The sequence below is a fragment of the Molothrus ater genome, chromosome 13 (genome assembly GCF_012460135.2).
Source record: "Molothrus ater isolate BHLD 08-10-18 breed brown headed cowbird chromosome 13, BPBGC_Mater_1.1, whole genome shotgun sequence".
Lineage (NCBI taxonomy): Eukaryota > Metazoa > Chordata > Aves > Passeriformes > Icteridae > Molothrus > Molothrus ater.
In genome coordinates, this window is record NC_050490.2 from 18,355,928 (window position 1) to 18,375,583 (window position 19,656).

The 19,656-nt window shown below is 45.0% G+C and overlaps 1 protein-coding gene across 7 annotated transcripts in view; it reads right to left on the minus strand.

Annotated features, from left to right (window-relative positions):
• Nucleotides 1–19,656, minus strand: part of MEGF11 (multiple EGF like domains 11) — a 253,952-nt gene that overhangs the window by 40,812 nt on the left and 193,484 nt on the right. For all 7 annotated transcript variants that reach the window (XM_036389486.2, XM_036389485.2, XM_036389488.2 and 4 more), the window contains 3 exons: nt 12,828–12,948; nt 11,212–11,375; nt 10,706–10,808 (listed from right to left, as the gene is read on the minus strand). In XM_036389486.2, the coding sequence (XP_036245379.1) occupies nt 10,706–10,808; nt 11,212–11,375; nt 12,828–12,948 (388 nt within the window). The remainder of the gene's footprint in view (nt 1–10,705; nt 10,809–11,211; nt 11,376–12,827; nt 12,949–19,656) is intronic.

The following is a 19,656-nucleotide window of genomic DNA, read 5'->3' on the forward strand; positions in this document are numbered from 1 at the left end:
AAAGTCCTGGTTTCACATGCGTGGTGTAGAAATTAGAAAGACAACTATCAGAAGTCCTTGAAGCTGCAGGAAGCAGTTCTATACATAAACTCTATTGCCTGGATACCAGGGAATTATCTGCCAGCCCGAGGCTGTGGTTCACAATTGCAGACACTGGTATAAAATTACACTTCCAAGACCTTTTTAAACAATGTTCTGGGGGTGAATTGTAAATGAAATCCACAAAACTTATAAAACTGTAGTTACCCACTGGACATAGGTAAAAGATCTGCACTTTTGCAGTAAGGCAGAGCCCAGGTAAGAGCAGAGCCCACTGTGGCTTTAATTCAGTCTGTGAAACAGCAGCCACAAACTCCCCATGGCCCAACAGGGATTTGGGGTATTGGATTCCTGCAAGCACTGGCTGCTTTCCAGTGGGATTCCCTCTGGACTGCTGTGTACATGGCGTTCAGCTGACAGTCCCAGGAGTGCCTTCACTCCCTTTTCCTCACACCTGACCTCCTTTGCACACAGGATGGGGAGGATAACCAGCCCTGAGGGCCTGAATTACTGTGGAAAACACAAACTGGGCTCAACTCAGCCCACCAGAGCAGTCACAACTGCACTGTTCCAAGGGACAGCCTCACAGGAGAGCTGCTCCGAACTCCTGCCCCTCCAGGACAATTTCCTACCAGGTGTCCAAGCAGCTGCTGGCTGGGACATGGGGAGTATCTGGGGTAACTCAGCCCAGGCTCCCCAGAGGTGAAGCCATTTGGTTGGGCAGGGATCTTCCAACATGGAGCTGCAGACAATCCTGATTAAGGAAAGCAGCAGGGAGAGAGGTAGAGGAGGAAGAGAATCCCAGAACCTCAGAATGGTTTGGGTTGGAAGGGACCATAAAGCTCATCTGTCCCACCCCTTGCCATGGCAGGGACACCATCCACTGTCCCAGGCTGCTCCAAGCCCTGTCCAGCCTGGCCTTGGGCACTGCCAGGGATCCATGGGCAGCCACAGCTGCTCTGGGCACCTGTGCCAGGGCCTGCCCACCCTCACAGGGAACAATTCCTCCCCAGTATCCCATCTAACCCTGCCCTCTGGCAGTGGGAAGCTGTTGATGGAAACCTGTGTCTGTCTTACATGGAGCAGTTTCAAGCTTGACCAGATGAAGTCAATCCTTGTACTCAAATTTACAAATCAACTGTGATGGATTAATCCAACATCCACAGAAGCATCAGGAAAAGGAGCAAGAAAAAGAAGAGGAAAAACCCCCCAAGCCATACAACTGGGATGTGAGGCACCCATTGGAGAGCTCCTTCACAGGCTGCTTCTGTTAATAATCCTCAGTGGCTTCAAGTTTGTCAAAGTGATGCAGATTTAGTGCTGCCCATAACTACATCATGCTGAAGGACTTTGGAGGGTAAAATTCCTGAAAGCCAGACATAAGCAGAACTCCCTTTTTTCCCTCTCCAGGTTCTGCAATTGCACTCGTGCTTGGGGATTACGTCTCTGGCTCTTAATAAAGCTGCCATTGTTTCTCTGCTGTGTCTCTGGATAGTTGGAAACTAATACTCCAAACACAATAAAAGAGCAAAAATGGACGGAATAAATGAGAACCAGTGGCCTGGTTTTGACCACTGCTATCCCCCTGACAGTAGCCTCTGCAGCAGTGCCCAGCATCTAATTATTTTTCAGGGATGTAGGAATTTGATAAATTATAGGATGTAGTTCCCTCCCCCCCACATACTTTAATTTTACATCTACCAGCACATAACTGTAATTATTTCTCTGAATAAGATCTTCAGCTTTTTTTTCCCCCTCAATAGTCCCAATCTAAAGACAGATGCAACATCAATTAGGAATGACAGGAATGATTTCAGCAGACATTTGAATCCAACACAAACATTGTGCTCTCCTCCACCTGTCTTTCAACATGACATGAAGTCATAATAATCTCTTATTTCTGGCATTTGAATAGCTTTGGAAAGAGCTGCTTTTTATGTAAAAATAGGCACAGGATTTATGCAGGCGATGCTGTGGAGGCCTGAGGTTTGGTGAGTCACGCTTGGCTTTGATGTGCAATGCTGGTGGCTCTGGCAGAAGGATCCCCAGAGCTGGCTGGTACCTGCTGACAGGGTACCCCACCCAGCACACACCCCCAGCTGATGCTGCAGGGCTGCCTGGGGTGGGAGGTGTGGGCAGGGGCCAGCAGGGAGCTGGAGGTACTGGGAACAGGTCTGGGAGTGTCTCAGTGGCTCTGACCTCTGGGCACACCCTCCCTCTGGTCTCTGTCCCACCTGCAGGGATCCCATTGGCAGCACCCCCACCCAGCCCAGGGGCAGAGCCAGAGGCCATCCAGGTCCCCCTGAACCCTGCCTTGGCCTCCTGGTTTGTACATTTATTTCTGATAATGACTTCCATAATCACACATTCATGTTTTCTTTAACCTTATCCTCTTGTCTTTCCCTGATACTGTCACTGCTGTTACACTTCTGGTGTCCCTATAAATTCTATTTAAATTGTATTTGAGGTTAGCTCCATGTGCTTTCCTAAACAGGGACTCTTCTGCTGCTTCAGTCTCTAAGAGGTAAAAGACAATTCACTGAGAGCACAAGGAAGAACTGTCCAACCTGTGGATCAGCTGCTCAGAGGGGCCATCACAGAGCACAAACAAGAGTTCACAAAGAATTCTTGATGCTTTTCCATCACTTTTTGCATCTCTGTATTTTTTCATACCTGAGGCAAACCCTGAAGTATTTGACTCAGAGCCAGTCAGAAGCACCACAGCACAATTCTTGACAGCTCAGCATTTAAGAATGCTGAAGAATGAGAAAATCAGTGTGGGGAGGGCAGCAGATAGAAGAAAACATAAAGGGATCTCTCATAAAATTAAATGGAAACATTAAGAATTGATGGCTGCTCATCTAGTCTGCAAATAAGCTATTTTTGTTTTTATATAGTGAAACTACTCAGCAGAGAACAGCAGCCACACTCACATTATCTATGAACTCTGTGGTGTTCTCAAATGCTTTTTTTCACTGATTTTTTTTTCCAATTGGTGCCATGGAGCCTTCCTTCTCTTGCTGATCATCACTCACCAGTGGATTCAGAGGGGCAACTCCTGAGTGTAACAGCCCATCAGTCTAAATGAAAGCTCCATGATCTGGTCCTAAATAATGAAGAATAAGCCCTTCCCTGAAGCCAGTGAAAAATTCTACATTGTCCCTTCTCTCATCTGTGCAGGGGCGATTTATGCAGCCATTAATGTAAGTGTTTTTCTGCAAGTAATACACTTAGAGCCTAATGCACCTCTGTGGAGCTCTAATCCTACCCCTAGTTTTAATTATCTAGAGAAATCTCTAGGTATGAATCACCCAACCCAGGGAATTTATGCAATAAAAGCTTTTGAGGCAAGAGACCTACCTCACAAGAAATGAGGTAAGTCAAAATGTTTGCTAAAGTAAAGGATGATCAGGTTCCCTTTGCTGCAGGGTATTCCCCTGAGCAGGCAGGGCAGACCTGCAGAAAATGGGGCTAAAAGGAGTCAAGCCCTACACAGCCCTGCTTCATCTGCAAAGCTTTCCTATTTCTCAAATGCTGGGAACAGCTTCAGGCTAGGAGGGAAGAGAAAGCTGGGGAAGATCTGAGCAGACCATCAGCAGGCAAACAGGAGGAACTGGTAACTGGGAAAAGCTGGAAATTTCCTGCTGGAAATGTTCAAGCTCCTGAACTAAACCATGAGTGAAGAACAGCTGAGCAAGAGCTGAGGCATAACCAAAGCCTTTTGTGGTCAATGATGTTGAAATTCCACCCTTTCTCCTTGGTGTGGGAGGGGAAGGAAGATGGTTCCAACACTTTTCACTGCAAACTCTTTCATTAATGACATAATGTATCATAGAATCCTGGATGGTTTGGGCTGGAAGGGACATTAAAGATCATCCCATTCCCACCCCCTGGCATGGCAGGGACACCTTCCACTGTGCCAGGCTGCTCCAAGCCCTGTCCAGCCTTGGACACTCCAGGGATCCAGGAGCAGCCACAGCTGCTCTGGGCACCTGTGCCAGGGCCTCACCCTCACAGGGAAGGCAGCATACAGAAAATTTCTACTTTTTCTACTATCCAATCCAACCCTACTCTCTGGCAGTGTGAAGCCACTCCCCCCTGACCTGTCACTACCTGCTCCTGTAAATAGTCTCTCTCCACTATAGAAATATATAAATATACACACACACCTCATTTGAGCTTGCAGGCTCTTTGCTGAGCACTCTTCCCTCTCCTCCTTTAACACCCAGCATGCCAACAGCCAGGATTTAGTCTGCTGAAATGTGCACAAATAATTTTTCCCCACTTCTCACCCACATTTATTTATAGGTGACTATTGTACACACAGCCAGGCTTATATATAGAATGTCTCTGCATGAAAATGGAAAAGGGTTGGGTACCTCGAACGTCAAGTCTCATGTTGCTAAAGCCCATTAAATTAGCATCACCCAGGATGCCATCCAGGCTCTATCTTCTCTCAGAAATTTAAAAGCTGTCCTTTATTAAGCAAAATTAAACCCAAAAATAAATACAAAGATAAACAAACTTGTGTATCTTCTGTTTATAAGATTATTACTGCAATGATTTGCATACATGCTGAAGTTTAGCAGTAGCCTTACTGCAGCTGCTAATTATAGTCTGAGGGTCTGATCCAACTCCCACTGAAGGAATGGCAAAAATCCAACTGATTTCACCAAAGGTGAAATAGATACAAAATCTGTCACAGGACAAACACAACTAAACCTCACTCAGATGAAAATCAGGAACGCCCCCAGATACCTGCCAAGGAAGGCACAGACATAATTAATGTCAGAACATCAATGAAATCTTTGATATAACTTCAGAATTAATATTTTTGAAAATTAGCCCTATATCAGCAGGAACCATCCTTAAAGGTTCCTGTCAAAGAGAGAATTTTTAAGCACAGCCTGACATTAAAATCTTATCAACTCACTTGAAATTAAGTCAATGAAAAATTAAAGCTAATTTCTAATAAGCTTATCTTACATTCATAGACTAAAGGGCACTTGTCGAATCCAGAGAGTAAGCACACCTTTCATATGGAAAAGATTTTCACACTGGAAAGGCAGGGGCCAGGAGAGAGGCTAAAATGCACCATTTTAGACTGACTCTAGAAATTTCTAGTTTTCCTGTCCATTTAAAGCTAATGTAAGGATACAGAATAATCACAGAAATAAATTATTAATTTAAAAATCTGGGATAAGACTGCCAGAAGTGATAAATGCAAAATACGATGTAGATAATGGGACTAGACATCTAGAAAATGCATGTTTAATAGGAACTTACTATTGCTCCATTCTGGTATTTTAGGCTCTGTCTTACAAACCAATGGTACAAAACAATCTGATGGAAAAAAAGCCAACCCATGACGTTGTGAATTCTAAACCATTCTGGATCTTTAGCTAAAAAGCTGCAGGGGCATGAAATAAGTCCTAGAATTTTTTCTGGTTTTAAATAGGCATGGAAAACCAGCTCCCAGTTTTATCATCACATAGGTGAGGTTGATCTACTAATGACAAGAGAATTATTTAGGCTTCAACCCAGTACAGCTGAGGACAGGATCTGGCCCTAAGATTATAAATTAGATACAGCTGCAATGAAAGAAAATCATATTAGTACAAACAAAATACATTTTATGGAAAGGGTGGGTTTTTTCCTTCAAGGATTTTTCACCTCCTTGCAAAGAACTAGAGAAAGTGAAGTTAAAAATACCTTAGAGCTCCCCGTCAAAGTGGTCAGTGCTCCTTTAAAATTCAAAAAGGCTTTCCCTTGAGTAACAGGCTTATCAGTTTTCCTGAATTAATGTGTCCACAGGAGGCAAGAAACATGTTTCTGTGTTTGAGTGACAGTGCAGATGCCACTGCCAGCCTGCAAATGTTCCCAGCCCTGCAGGCTGGTCCCTTGGAGCTGCCCTGGGCTGTGCCCAGCAGCACCTCCCACCCCACAGGTGGGAATCCTGCAGCTCCAGAGTCCCACAGCCACTGTGCTGGAGCTGGACACAAGCAGGGACCATCAGGGGCTGTGTTCTGGCAATGTGGGAAGGTTACTGAGGTTGTAAAGGACAGTGAAATGTGTATTTTGACTTCCACAGCAAAGAGGGAGGCAGCTCTTATGAGCCAGGAATGAAGCCTGAAGGTATAAAGCACCAAGGTAATAAGATGTTTGTTCCTCAGCAGCATGCATCATTTGCATACCTGTGTTTGCCATCCTGATTAATTAAGGAAAATCTATATGGGCTTCTTTTATGATTAACTATGGGATGCACACTTTTATGTTCTCCATCTCATATCTACAGCACCAGGCTAATTTTCCCCACACATCTTTGGGATGTTAAAATACAGTGAATAAACTCTGGCTTTGGGTACTGAGAGAAGCCTCTGGGTACCCCAGCTCAGTGGGGAGCTGAGATACCATCACCACAGCAGCTCTGCAAAACCAGAGCACCACACAAGAAAAAAGGCAGAACAAGATGCAGATAAGACAGCATTTCAGATTAAAGGAATTCAGATAAACAGGATTTTAACTGACCTTAGCATTTGGAGGAGTGGAATCTATCCCCCTGTAGATCACTTCCCATTTAAACCCAGTGTAAGAGCTGAAAGGGTAACAAAGCACACGCTGCCACAATTAACCTGGAGCAATTGGCTCATCCCAGGGAGGAGCAGAGCTCAGCTGGAGGAGCAGCCAGGCCTGTGGCTCTGCTTCTGGCATCAGTCTGGGACTGGGAAAATGGATGGACTCGGGTCCTGGGGGCAGCATGGGCAATACCCGGGTCTGTCTCCCCAGGGAGCCTTACCTGGATCTGGTCAAGCACCTCCAGAAATCAGAGGACAGGCCAGCAGCTCTAATTTAATTATTGAAAGATTACTGAGGGAAGCAGCTAAAGGCTACACAGTCTCAAACCAGCTGGAATCTGTGAGGAAGCCATTTCTGGTACAAGAGCTGGCTGAGGTGGGACCAAGCTGAGGGGGCTTGAAGTTCATCCTGCATCCCACAGGAGATGCAGTTGGAGCTGTCACCTCCAGAGGCTCAGCATTACACTGCCACAGCAGCACTGCCATCCTGCTCACCCAGCAAGGCCACCAGGGCAGCTGGTCCTTTCCTGTCCACTTTCAGATTAGAGAAATTAAGATGAGCCTAACTGAAATAACCTTGTTGCTTGAGCATCCAGGAGAGGAGGTTGCACCTGGGACAGATGAGACTCATCCTGCTTCTCCAGGACCTGTTTGTTGCAAAGGACTTCCAGGAGCTGCTCTGCCATGCAGCATTTCTGTGTTCCATTCCCTCTGTGGAGTCATTGTGTGCAGGAACCTAATTAACCAAATGTAATTAGCACTGAGCATTTTCATTTCAACCTGAGTGTACATAAAGTAACACCTCTTCCACAAATGTCTGGTGTGTTGGGAGCTCTGAGGGACCTGTGCACACACACAGGGCTGCAAGCACAGAAGTGTCTGTACCTAAAATGCACAGCAAAGGTGGGGAAAGAGAGCCTTATTAATCCTTAAAAAACAGCCTGAGCAATCAAGACTTGGTGCCCTGAGAGCAAGATGTTTCCTTTTTAACCCAGCAGTAGATTTGAACACCTCTTGTTTGGATTTCCAGGGCACTATTTGTATACATGAAGTTACACATGTCCAACCTGGAGAACTCCTTCCAGTGCAAGGCTGAGCCCTCAGTGTCACTGCATCCCACATTTCCTTCCTATGGAGGGAAATTCAGCTCTGCATGGCATCAGCAGGTCACAGATCTGATTTTGCCCAACATTTCAACAAGTTTCACTTTGTTTTTACCACATGAGAGCATTTTGCCAATGTAGTTTTGGGCTTCTGTTCTTGCTGAGCTATCTCCAAAGCCACTGGTGGCACCAGGTGCCACTTGGCTGGGGGACTGGCAGCGGTGACACCAGGTACAAGTGTCCCCAGAGCTGATCCAGCCCCTGCCTCTGGCTGCACAGGTGCATTCCCACGGAGCTGACAGGGAGGGGATGTGCAGATTGCTGCCTCTGTGCTTATTTATGCTCCCAGCTGGTTTGCACAGCTTTGTGAGCTCCTGCTTGAGACGTGGGGATCTCTTCATCATCTTCCATCTGCCAGGGACACTCAGCTCCTGAAAATTACCTTCCCCCAGCTGGTATCCACACAAGGTCATTGTCCTGAATAATAGTCTTGGGTGGCAGTCATGACAGAATTAAAGGATAGTGGAGTGCTATTACCTTACATTGCATGCTGCTCTGGACATGACTTTTTCCTTCTTTTGCCAGTCCTCCTCCATGCTCTTACCATCTATCAGTCCCTGAAGGTTTATATCAGTAACATCTTGAAACCACTTTAAAGAAAATGGGTTCAATCTCCCCCTTGATCTTTACATAAAACACAGACATCAAGAGGGAGTCCCAGGTCTGGGATGAACATACAGAATTTGCTGTTTCAGATGAAGTTTGTGGCTATTAGGATCAGAAAGCCACGTGAATTTTCTGTTTGGTGTGAGTGGGCAGGAGAACCTTCAGAAGTTCCGTGATCCTGAACTTTTCTGATATTTTTCAGGCCATGCCTAATTAGTACCAAAATCAGAAAGCAAAAATTTCAGCCTGAATTATTTATCACCTCATATTAATAAAATGCACTGCAATACACATCATGGCCCAGTTCACAACAACTGCAGATAAGATTAATCTTTCACTGATGCCATACTCCTTAATATGAAAATATAATTATCTAGCTGAAGAGTTTCTTAAATGACATACTTTCAAACTGGTAGGAGCAGAATTTATCCTTGTGTCTGGTGCCAAGCCAAGTGGAAAAAACATTGGAACAGAATTGACAAAACACATGTTGGTTCTGTCTATCAACATTTCCACCTTACAGAGCCCTGTTACTGTTTCAACTCCAACCTGGTCTCAAATATGGATATAATATTTTCCTTCCTGAAATGTGATCCTGAGGAGAAGAATTCCAGAAGTGCGGGAGCACATTGAGGGATAAAGTGCTTGGGCTGCAGCAAACCCCCTCCAAGTTAATATACACTTATCTTGCTCAATATGGGAATTAAAAGAAGGACATCAGAAATTATTCTTACCTTTAATTAATTAGTATCTGCATGTGATGTCCATTTACAGATATGCATGGCAATAAGCACAAAGTATTTGCTGCAAATGCCTCTGAGAAAAAGCCACACCTTCAGTCTGCATTGTCTGCAAAGGTCAGTCCCTGCAGTTTCCTCTGGAATGCTACATCCAGAAGATGTGTAATAAACTTTTAGAGTAGGTGTATATAAATATCTCTCTTCAAATTACTCTACTTTTAAAAGCCATTTTTTTCCCTTGAAGAAGCTCACAGAGACTACAGGAAAATCTACCAGCTGTTTCTCTGCTGATCATCAATAATGAACAGTAGAGTTTTAAAGCCTGATAGATGGATATATTGATGGCAAGGAGGTTCAGAGAAAGATAAATGCTGGCCAGCCAGTGAGGAAGGCAAGAGAATGAAGGAGGGGATGCAAGTGAGCTTATAAAATGGAGTTTCTTGGGGGAAAATGTCCATTTCAGGGTTACATGCCCAGTATCTTAGAAAAGTAGCTTTGCTGTACACAATATTTTTTAAAATTCTTTAAAGATTATCTCCATTGTATGTTTTAGGCATAATTTCATTGCTTTTGCTTCATGCTCCTGGGAGCTGGGCTGCTGTGGGATGTCCTCTCCATCAGAAACAGAAGGTGTGTGTTGGTTTAGGGCATAAATCAATGGGAAAGGTGACACTATCCCAAATGTTGGCTGCCTGATCAGCCTGCCTTGCTCATGCATCCTCTCAACTTGTACTTGTTTGAAAAACAATTAAATTTTCCAAATGACTTGCTGTTAATATAAATGCATTTTGACTGTCAGTGCCACTGGTGGTTCTGCAGTATGCGACTTTATTTCCATAACTTTATTTCCACCCAGGGCCTCAACAGAGAGCAGAGAGAGATTAACCAGCATTTTAGGCAGCAAAGTGTGAAATGGTTGGGTCAGTAACTTGTCCCCTACTGCTGTCAAAAGCTGGGAAGAGAACATCAGTGTGGAGTCCAGTGCAGGTCTAATTGTATTGAGAACTCCAGCCTGGACTCTCCAACTTCACTGAATATTCCTCTCTGTTGCTGTGTCATCACAACAGCTCTGTCAAACCAGCATTAATCTGCTCTCTGCAACTACCCTGCGACAAGAACCATTGGACAATGGGAATGCAGAGTTTTGTATGTTGGAGCAGCTGTAATGACTCATCAGATATGCCCTGTCTGCATTCCAGGTATGATGGTCCTGGGATTCACCATCCCACAACTGCACCCTGTGGAAAGGGCAGTTCAAGGAGAAAAACTCTGCAGGATTATGGATGATCTGCATCCCTCCTGAGGATGCTTTTACAGAAGGCTAACATCTGGCTGCAGGTTTGGAGCCATCTTCAACTCATCTGAATACAAATTTAATGAATGCCAATTATTGTCACCATCACGAGTGATTTAAATGTGGGCAAGTTCAGCTGATCTTGTCTCAATCTATTATTTACAAGTTTGCAGTCACAAGTCCAGGGTTATAACTGATACAATAGCAAAGCAAAGCAAAGCAACATAACCCCCCAAAGCCCCAGATGAAGCAAAGCCCCAGAGTTTACAAGGGCAGTGGCTGGTTTACCTGTCCAGCCGGCGAGGCAGCAGCAGTAGCCGGTGACAGGATCACACCCGTCCGCGTGGTTGCAGTCACAGCGCTCACTGCAATTAAGGCCATATGTTCCATCCTTCAAGAGCAGAAATAAAAACCCTCTCAGTGATCAGCTTTTTGTTCTGAAATGTGCAAAATCATCTATCACGTCCCTCTTAATGCTGAGTTGCATTTTTTAAATTAACATACAGAGAAGACAGAAACTCAGTGCCTAATGTTTCTATACAGAACCAAATGAGGAATCACTTTAAAAAATGACATTCAAGAAACTGCAGATAACACAGCAATAGCTCTGATAAAATACAATGCAAAGGATAATACATCCAGTTGACTGCTAGAACCCCAATCTGTTATTTACACTTGATTTCCTCAGACATCACAGACAAATTGAGCTCCTCCCCTGCTCTCTGTTCAGCAGAGCTATGGGGACTGTGATTTAATGTGGTGGAAGACCACCCCAAATTGTGATTTGCACTCACAGGACAAGGCTGGTCACAGAACTCCCCCTGCCATCCTGGGGAGCAGAGGCAGAAGCCATCAGCTGGCCTGCAGGACGCTCCATTGCTGCAGGAACACGTCTGGTTACAGTTCAGCCCCCAGCTTCCACTTGAACAGGGAATAGAGCAATCCACTCCTTGCCACCCTAAGGAAACAGGGGAGAAACAGCATCTGGGATGTTTTCATGACAACAGAGGGACAGGCAGCTGGCAAGCTGCAGCTCTTTGCTTCTAGGACAGTTTCTTGGTGTAAATAAGACTAACTTGGGGTCAAAGACTGACCCTTTCATTGTGACCTCCCAGCTCCATCTCCCAGCATCTCTACACACAGATGGAGGCATAACAGCCTTGGCTGTAACCAGATTTAGGAGTCTGATGCCTTTCTGGGAACTGCTGGGACAGTCCCTGTCTGTCAGGCTTGAGACCTTCTGACCTACAGGACTGCAAGAACTTTCCATGTGATGCTGCCTGTTTCTCACCTTTTTTTTCTTTCTTTCTTTTTTTTTTTTTTTTTGAGAATGCTATTTAATATAAAGCAGCTATTACACCTAAAATAAGACCCATGCCATCATTTCTAGCCATTAAGGCTCAAATCTTAACTACCAGGAGCACAATGACTTTCATTACACTGCAGCTCTGTGTCATGGAGTTGAGCAGTAACTCATGGTTTATACACCCTCATTAAATGGGGTTCTACAGTGATCCATTAATTCATGTTTGAAATGCCAGATTTTATGGTTATTTGCCTCACTTCTGTTTTAGGGCCTATGTATGTCATACAGGCATAGCTCATGTTGGGATTTTGGGGGAACAGAAGAGCTGCTGTGCCATGAAGCACATGGGGAGGGTTCTCAGGTGGTCACTGGATCCATGGGATGTGCTCACGACCAAGTCCAGGAGGGAATTATGGACACGTGTGGCAAGAAAAGATGTCAGTCACCCTGGAGCAGGCAAGACTTCTTATTGCTCCAAATAAATGAGAGCCACATCCTGAGCCCTGTGCTAGCACAGGAGACAGAGGACATCTGCACAAGGCTGGGGTGTCACCATGTCAGGGTACAGGAGGATGGCAGCAAGGGCAGAGAGCCAGGGCCCTCCCCACAGTGCCCAAGGGCAGGGCTGGCAGCTGGGATGAGCCAGGAGCCCAGGGCAGCAGGAATGGGACCAGCCCAAGGTGGAGATGGGCAGGCAGGAGTCAGGTCAGGGCTGGTGGGGATGACCAAGGCCAGGCACAGCCCAGTGCCAGGGGCTGCAGGACACACAGGCAGGAAGCTGCCTCCACTCTTGTGCCCAGTGACTTTGGGAGAGACACGGCAGCAAAGCCCTAAAAACCCAGCAGCCAGAGGATTGTTCTGCATTTCCCCTGGAGAGGAGCAGTGTTTCTGCCCCCACACCCAGTTCTGTGACACATTTCTGCAGCAGAGCAGGGAAGTCTGGCCCCTGTTCAGGCCAGAGACTGGACTTGCAGTCCAGCCCCTGTTGAGCTGGGATACCTGGGAGGATAAGAAAATGGTGAAGTTCCTGACTGCACAGCTGTGCCACTTTCAAAGGGGACAGGCATGGCTGGCAGGGAGCTGTTAAATGTGAATTTTGTTTACCTTCTTTGCAGTAGCACAGCCCGTCCACAGGAGAACAAGTGCCATCGTTCTTGCAGTTACAGACCGAGGAGCAATTGGTTCCATAGGTCCCTGCCATGCAGGGAATGGTGCAGTCATCTCCCTGCAACCCAGAAAAGTCAGAGTCAGCTGAAGAGATGTGGCATGCAGGAAATTCCCAGCTCGGCACAGGGAAGCTTTCTCTCTCTGAACAGTGAGCAGAGTGTTGTGAGTTGATTGCTGAGCCTTCAGCACTTGAGCAGTCACCGCTGCTTCCCATGATTATGATGCAATTAGTGCTTTGATTGACTTGGAGGAAAGGGACAAGTTTCTGGCATTCATTCAGCAGGAGGTGGGGAAGTTACAAAAACAAACCTCCTAGAGCAGATGTTAGATCATTAAGCAAAACATCACTTACGAAGCACTAATCACAAAATATACAGTCTGAAAGCGTGCAGAGATTGCTCTGCGGTTCTTTGAAAATATATTCTAAGAATAGGGTTAGGTTAAAAACCAAAAGGATCTCGTACATGCTTGTCTTCCACAGGTTGGCAGAGAGGAAAACGACATGGCAGGTGCATCAGAGCTTTTTGATGTGTAGCTGGTACCTGCATTTGTTTTCAATTAATTTGCATGAGATTGCGACTTTAGGAAGAAGGCAGACCAGGAGTGATGTGTATGTCAGAGACAGGAGGCACACAGCAGAACACAGAAACGTGGGCTCTGTCCTATTTCTGCTCCAGGTGTGGGCAAAGGGAGGGAAAGGAGAATAAATACTTATATTTGACCCAAATATAGAATGCTCTAACACTACATTCTGGTGTGCTGTATGCACTGATCAGCTTGTGGTTGAAAGGATAGACACAGTTCTTACTAATACTGTTCATCTGATACAACAAGGGAATTAAAATGTGAGCACAATAAGGTTTAAAGCAATTGTGGTTTAACCTCACTAATTGAGGTTTAAGCCTTAGTAAACTTACTGAGTCCCACAACTGGGTCTACATTAACATATACAAGTTATTTTGGCTTCCTTTTCCTCTGTGTGTAATCCTGACTTTCACATTGCAAATTAACTCCTAAATTTACTACTTCAGTGAGTCAAACTTAAATAATTTAGTTCTATGCCAGGGAAAGTGAACCTGCTACAAGTTAAAAGTAACTCCATTGCACGGTGTGACCTGTGCCATAGCTCAGGGGAAAAGATATTGGTCAAAATGTATTTTTGCAGGTGAGAGGCTTCACTGTTTGATAGGAGGATCCATTTATCAGGAGTGAAATGTGCACCATGTCAGCTTCCCTATGCTGTGACAAGTACCTCCAGGAGCCTGTATATCACACAGCAGACACCCAGACAGCACAAGGAAATATGAACAGATTTCTGAGCACCATAAACCCCCATCTGCTTTGCTGGAGCAGTTCTGCCTCACACCAGTGTGACTCATCCTATTTTAGACCTTTTAGAAAAACTGTGTTTCAGGGGGAAGGAAAGGAAACAGTTAAAATATACTGCTCACAAGTAAATCCTGCAAGTCTCTGATTTTTGAGTGAAGGCACTGTTTGTTATAGATGCTATCTTTGACCTTGGTGGAGTAAAACAAGTGCCCCTGCAAAGGCCTGGCAGGAAAAGATGCTGCCTTGACAGCCAGCAAATCCAAAGCAGGCTGCCCCTCATTACCCTGCCAGCATGCCTATGCAATGAGCTCCAGGAGCCCGGGCTGGCAGAGGGGCATTCAGTCTCCACGCCTAATCAATCCTCTGCCTTTCTCCTGTGTGTGACAATTAGACAGCCAATTAGTGCCACTTAGGAACCCTTATCCTGTGTGAATGAAACTCCCAACTCATTTCATGTACTACACAGAACTGCTGGTACTGCTAATAATTTCTATGACAACTGACCTTATCTGGATTTGAACTAGTGATCCAGAAGGAAAAGAAAATTCCTTTGAAAAGGAAAGGGGAGCAGAGTGATGTGGAGTTAAAATACCCCTTGGGGAGTCACATTAACCAACCACAGAACCACAGAATCATCAGGGTTAGAGAGACTGAAGACCATCCAGCCCAACCATCAGTCACTCCAAAACCACATCCCCACATCCTGACACCTCTAAAACACCATCTGGGCCAGGGCTGGAGGCAGCAGGAGGATTTCCAGTGTCTCAGCTGAAGTTCTGTGACCACAGAGCAGCTGTGGGGGCAGTGCTCCCTGGCCAGGCACAGCTGGACTGCATTCACTGGTTTTCTGTACTCACTTTGGATTATCCCAAAGAAAAGGATACAGCTCCCTGAAAAAGGGTTGCAGGGAGGTGGGTGTCAGTCTCTTCTCTAAGGTAACAAGTCACAGGACAATAAGGTGATGAAATGGCCTCAAGTTGCACCAGGGGAGATTTAGATTGGATATTAGGGAAAATTTCTTCTCAGGAAGGGCTGTCCAGCATTGGAACAGGCTGTCCAGGGAAGTGGTGGAATCACCATTCCTGAAATCTTAAAAAAACCTGTGGATGTGTTACTTGAGGACATGATTTAGTGAACACAGTGGTGGTGCTGGTTGATGGTTGGACTTGGTGGTCTTTGAGGCCTTTTCCAACCTTAAGGATTCTGTGATTCTCACAAGGTGAACATCAGGCTGTTTGTCCCAAGCCTTTGAGTGCTGGCATTTACTTTAATGGACTTGGCTTTATGGACTGACAGAGCTGGGCATTCTAGCTGCCCACCATCCACTCACGTACTTTGCAAACAAACCTTAACTGAAAAAAAAAAAATACCTGGTTTAATGAGATTTCTATCCCCAGGTTTGACAAGTGAGACCTTCAGAGCTCTCTGAGTGACAACTGCCAAATACACTTAACTTCTTAATTACATAAGAGGAAAATGCACTTGAACTATAGCACTGGCTCTAAGATTTTATTAATTATAAATGCACACCTTGTTATTAACATTTTGAACTTGATTTGGGAGAATGACCTCAGAAGTGAAATGCATTCAGGTACTGTTAAAGATATGTAAATTCCACCTGCCTCTCACCACCTGCCCGAGTGGATAATGCTGCAGTGTATGCATCCAGCTGGTAATGAGTTATATATTCTAATAAACTGATTTCAAATTGTGTGTATTGAATCTTCACTCTTGCAATATGGTACTTTATATTTCTATCCTATTTAGTAAAATTAATCAACAGCTGTGCTCCTTATGTTGATTATTCTTTTTTTTTTCTATTAAGATTGGGAGGTTAATGAGGATAGTGCAATGCCTGGATGTGGTATCCATGCTAGGAAGGAGTAGCTAATTCAATCAAACATATACCCCTGGAAATGTTAAAGCTATATTAGGAAATTGAGCTATAAATAACTTGGTATTCTCCATCTCCATGTTCCAAATCAGAATGACCCATATGGACATCACAAACTTTCAAAGGTGTTTCATTTTCAATATTTTCACTTAGAAGGGCCAGCTTATAAAAATATGTCCCCAAATCTATCCACTGGATTGTTTCTAATTTCAGGGGTCAAATCTGACTTTAACATAAACAATGGAAAATCTCTTTAGGGAATGTGGGGTCAGGGCCAGCTGTGGGAAATGCCCTGCTCTGTGTGGAGCAGCACATTCCTGCTCTCTGCTCTGCATCACCCCAGCCTGGGAGAGGCCACCTCAGTGCCACCAAGGACACAGTGTCCCACACCTCACCCCTGCTCAGAAAGTACCTCTGAGCCTCTCTTGTTTGAAATCCAGACCTGAGGGGAGCATGCTAACATGGCAAAGATAGAGGAGGGAGCTACAGTTCCTGGGACCCTAAAAGTCCCCTTGAAATCAGAGTAGATGGTAGCAGTGACCTAAGCAGCCCCACCTATGACTTTCCATGCCTGTAAACACTTCACAAACACCCCTTTTTGCTGGAACTGACAGCCCTTCCCAGCACCCTGAGAGCTTTGGGCATCCAGTTCTTGTTATGGTTAATTCTCCCCCATGGATGGAGGGTGAGGTCCAAGGAACCAAACTCCATTAATAACTCAGGCTGCCAGCTCACATCCATCAGCATCAAATATTAATAGACTCCGAGGGCCACAGCATCCATCTTTCTAGATGGCAGTCAATAATCTGTCTTGTTTCTGTTCAGGGAGAGGGGAAGATTTTCCTCCACCAAAATTATTATTGTTCAATATTAGTAGAGCTTAAAGACACAATGCTGCCTTAGGTGTTGGCTGTGTTAACAAGCTCTGGTTGCTTCAGAAACTGTTTTCCCTGGATTAATGTTACAGTTCTTGTTTCTTTTAAACGTGCATTCCTGCTATAAGAGGTGATCAACTCCCTTAAAAATCCTTTTCTGGTGATCAATACACAAATTTGTATTTATTCCTGTGCATTTTGGATTAGGACTTCAAGTCTGTGAAATGCATTTTGAAAGGAAAAAAAAAAAAGGGTATCCCAGACCATAAAGAGAGTTAATAACCCAGCAATGGTCAACAACACCCAGCAAAGTTTGCACCCACACCTGGTCTGTCACAAAGTTTGCTATTTAAAGATGTGAAATTAAGGATATCAGAAGTAGCTACAATCTACAGGAATACAATTCCCTTGGAGGGCTGAAGTCTGGTTCCACTGAACTCGGTGGCAAAACAGAAAATCAATTTTCAAGGCTCCGCAATGCAGAAGAGGAACAGGATGTTATTGAACCTGGCCTCAAGTTTGCATGACAAAGACCCGGGTGACAGCTTTGCTCTGGAGGCTTAATCTGCCGAGGTGCTGAAATTCCTCAACTCCCACAGGTTACTGGGGGCGACTGACAGCGCTGAAAGGCAAAATATTGGAACCTTTGGTAATGTGCAGTGGGACTCCAGCTAATCAGAGATTTCTAACACCCCATCTGATCCCTCCCTCGCCCCCTCCTCGCCAGGCTGGGCAGGTGAATCAGAGGGGCAGCCCCTGGCTCCAGCCCAGGGATGCTCCACGCTCGCTGCCCAGAGCACTGGGTGGAAAGGAGGGCAGAGGCTCCTGTGTGTGCTGATCCGCAGACCAGGGAGGCCAAGTGCTGCTGCTGTTTGTACCTGAGGCCTGTGTGTCCAGATAAGCTGATCAGTATGGATTTAGCACCTACAAATGTATATTTCTGTGTACACACAGCACGTGGGACACCGGGGTGCTGGGACATGGTGGCTGTGCACTGATGCAGATCACAGACACACTCCTCTATATTTACTTATTTAATTGTGACATTTACAATTAACCCAAAGTGGTTCTCCACAAACACTCCCCCAAGGTAAACATATGGTATCCAGCAACACAAACTGTCAGAACAAACTAATTTCCTTAATGGTGTTCAGTGGAAATTACTGTGCTCTTCATCAGCGGATCAGCAGCAGGGGGAAACTTTGTACTTGCACCGGGCTTGTCCTCCACCCTGGACTCAAACCATTTATTCATGACCTTACTACACAGCATCTTTAGTTTTCCAGACATAATGATGTCCTCTGGCAGAATTCCTCTCCCCTCTGGGTGTTACTAATTACTCCCTGCAGAGGCTATTATTGGTGCTAATGAAAAAATGCAGTGAAACCCTGGGGAAGGCTCCTGTGCCAAGTGCTCCGTGTGCAGGTGATTGCTGTGACTGAGCACTGACGAAAGTTCCCTTGCCCACCTTGTAGCACGACGTGATGGAGCTGTGCTGGGGTTTGATACACGTCTAAAAGGACAAAATGAAATCTTATTCAATCTCCTTCTCCCTGTGCCCTTTTCATGGGAAAGGCAGGGGAAGGCAGAAAGGATGGGAAAGAGTTTTCCTACCCTTAAAAAAGTGACTCTACAGCTCATGACTCATCCAAAGACAGAACCATTGGCAGCCTGAATGCCAGAGTCTTTCACGAAATCATCAACCCCTCCAAGAGCCATCTGCAAAGCTTTCCCCAGCCTGCACCCCGGGGACACTGCAGTTCTCCCAGCAAAACACGGAGGTGCCAAGAACAGATCCCTTTGGGAATGAGCAGAACTTCCCCTTTGCTTCCTATAACCTTACAGGGATTTACAAACCTTTACAAATGGATGTCAGCATTTTATTTCACCTCTGAATTTGTGCTAATATGCTAATTCATACAGTAAATTTCACAGTAAATGCCAAGTCCAGAATTACTCAGCCTGATACTAATTCTTAAATTTGATGATGGATCCGAAGTATTCAGCAGAATACAAACAAAATGGAAACTTCATTTGTTATAAAGAGAGAGTAAGCAAAATATTATAAATAATGTCAATTTTAAGTACCTACAGTACTTTATAAGATACGATTTAATTTTACTTTACTGATCATAGTCTTTGTTAGCAAAGCTCTGAGCTCTGAGTAAGAGGGGAGTAAAAGTTACCACAAAGTAACTGTAGTTGTTATTTTCCAAACTGTACAAAATCTGGTTAAATTTCATGGATTCCTTTCTTATAAACCCAAATTTGTTTGCTGTGGCCTGTTACAGGCATAACTCACATTACTCCCTCATTAAGGCCACAGAAGAACCAGCACCATTTGTTCTCATTTCTGCCCTCTCAGTCTCCAGAACCTCTCACTCCCTGTCTGGGTTGTTTTGTTTCCCACTGCACAGCCTCAGAATTGATCTGACATGCATTAACAGTATATTTGGGTTACTTTTATTTAAAAAAAAACAAAACCAAAAAACAAGTACTCACCCTATGGTCCCTGGGCTAGAATGGGTTTTCAGAGCAACAATTATCCATCCATCCTCCCAGAAGGGACCTTTCCCAACCCATTGCCCAGGCACCTTGGGAATCATTTGTCACATCTTGGGAGCGCCTTTGGATAGGATTTGGCTGCCTGGGGAATAATTTGAACCTA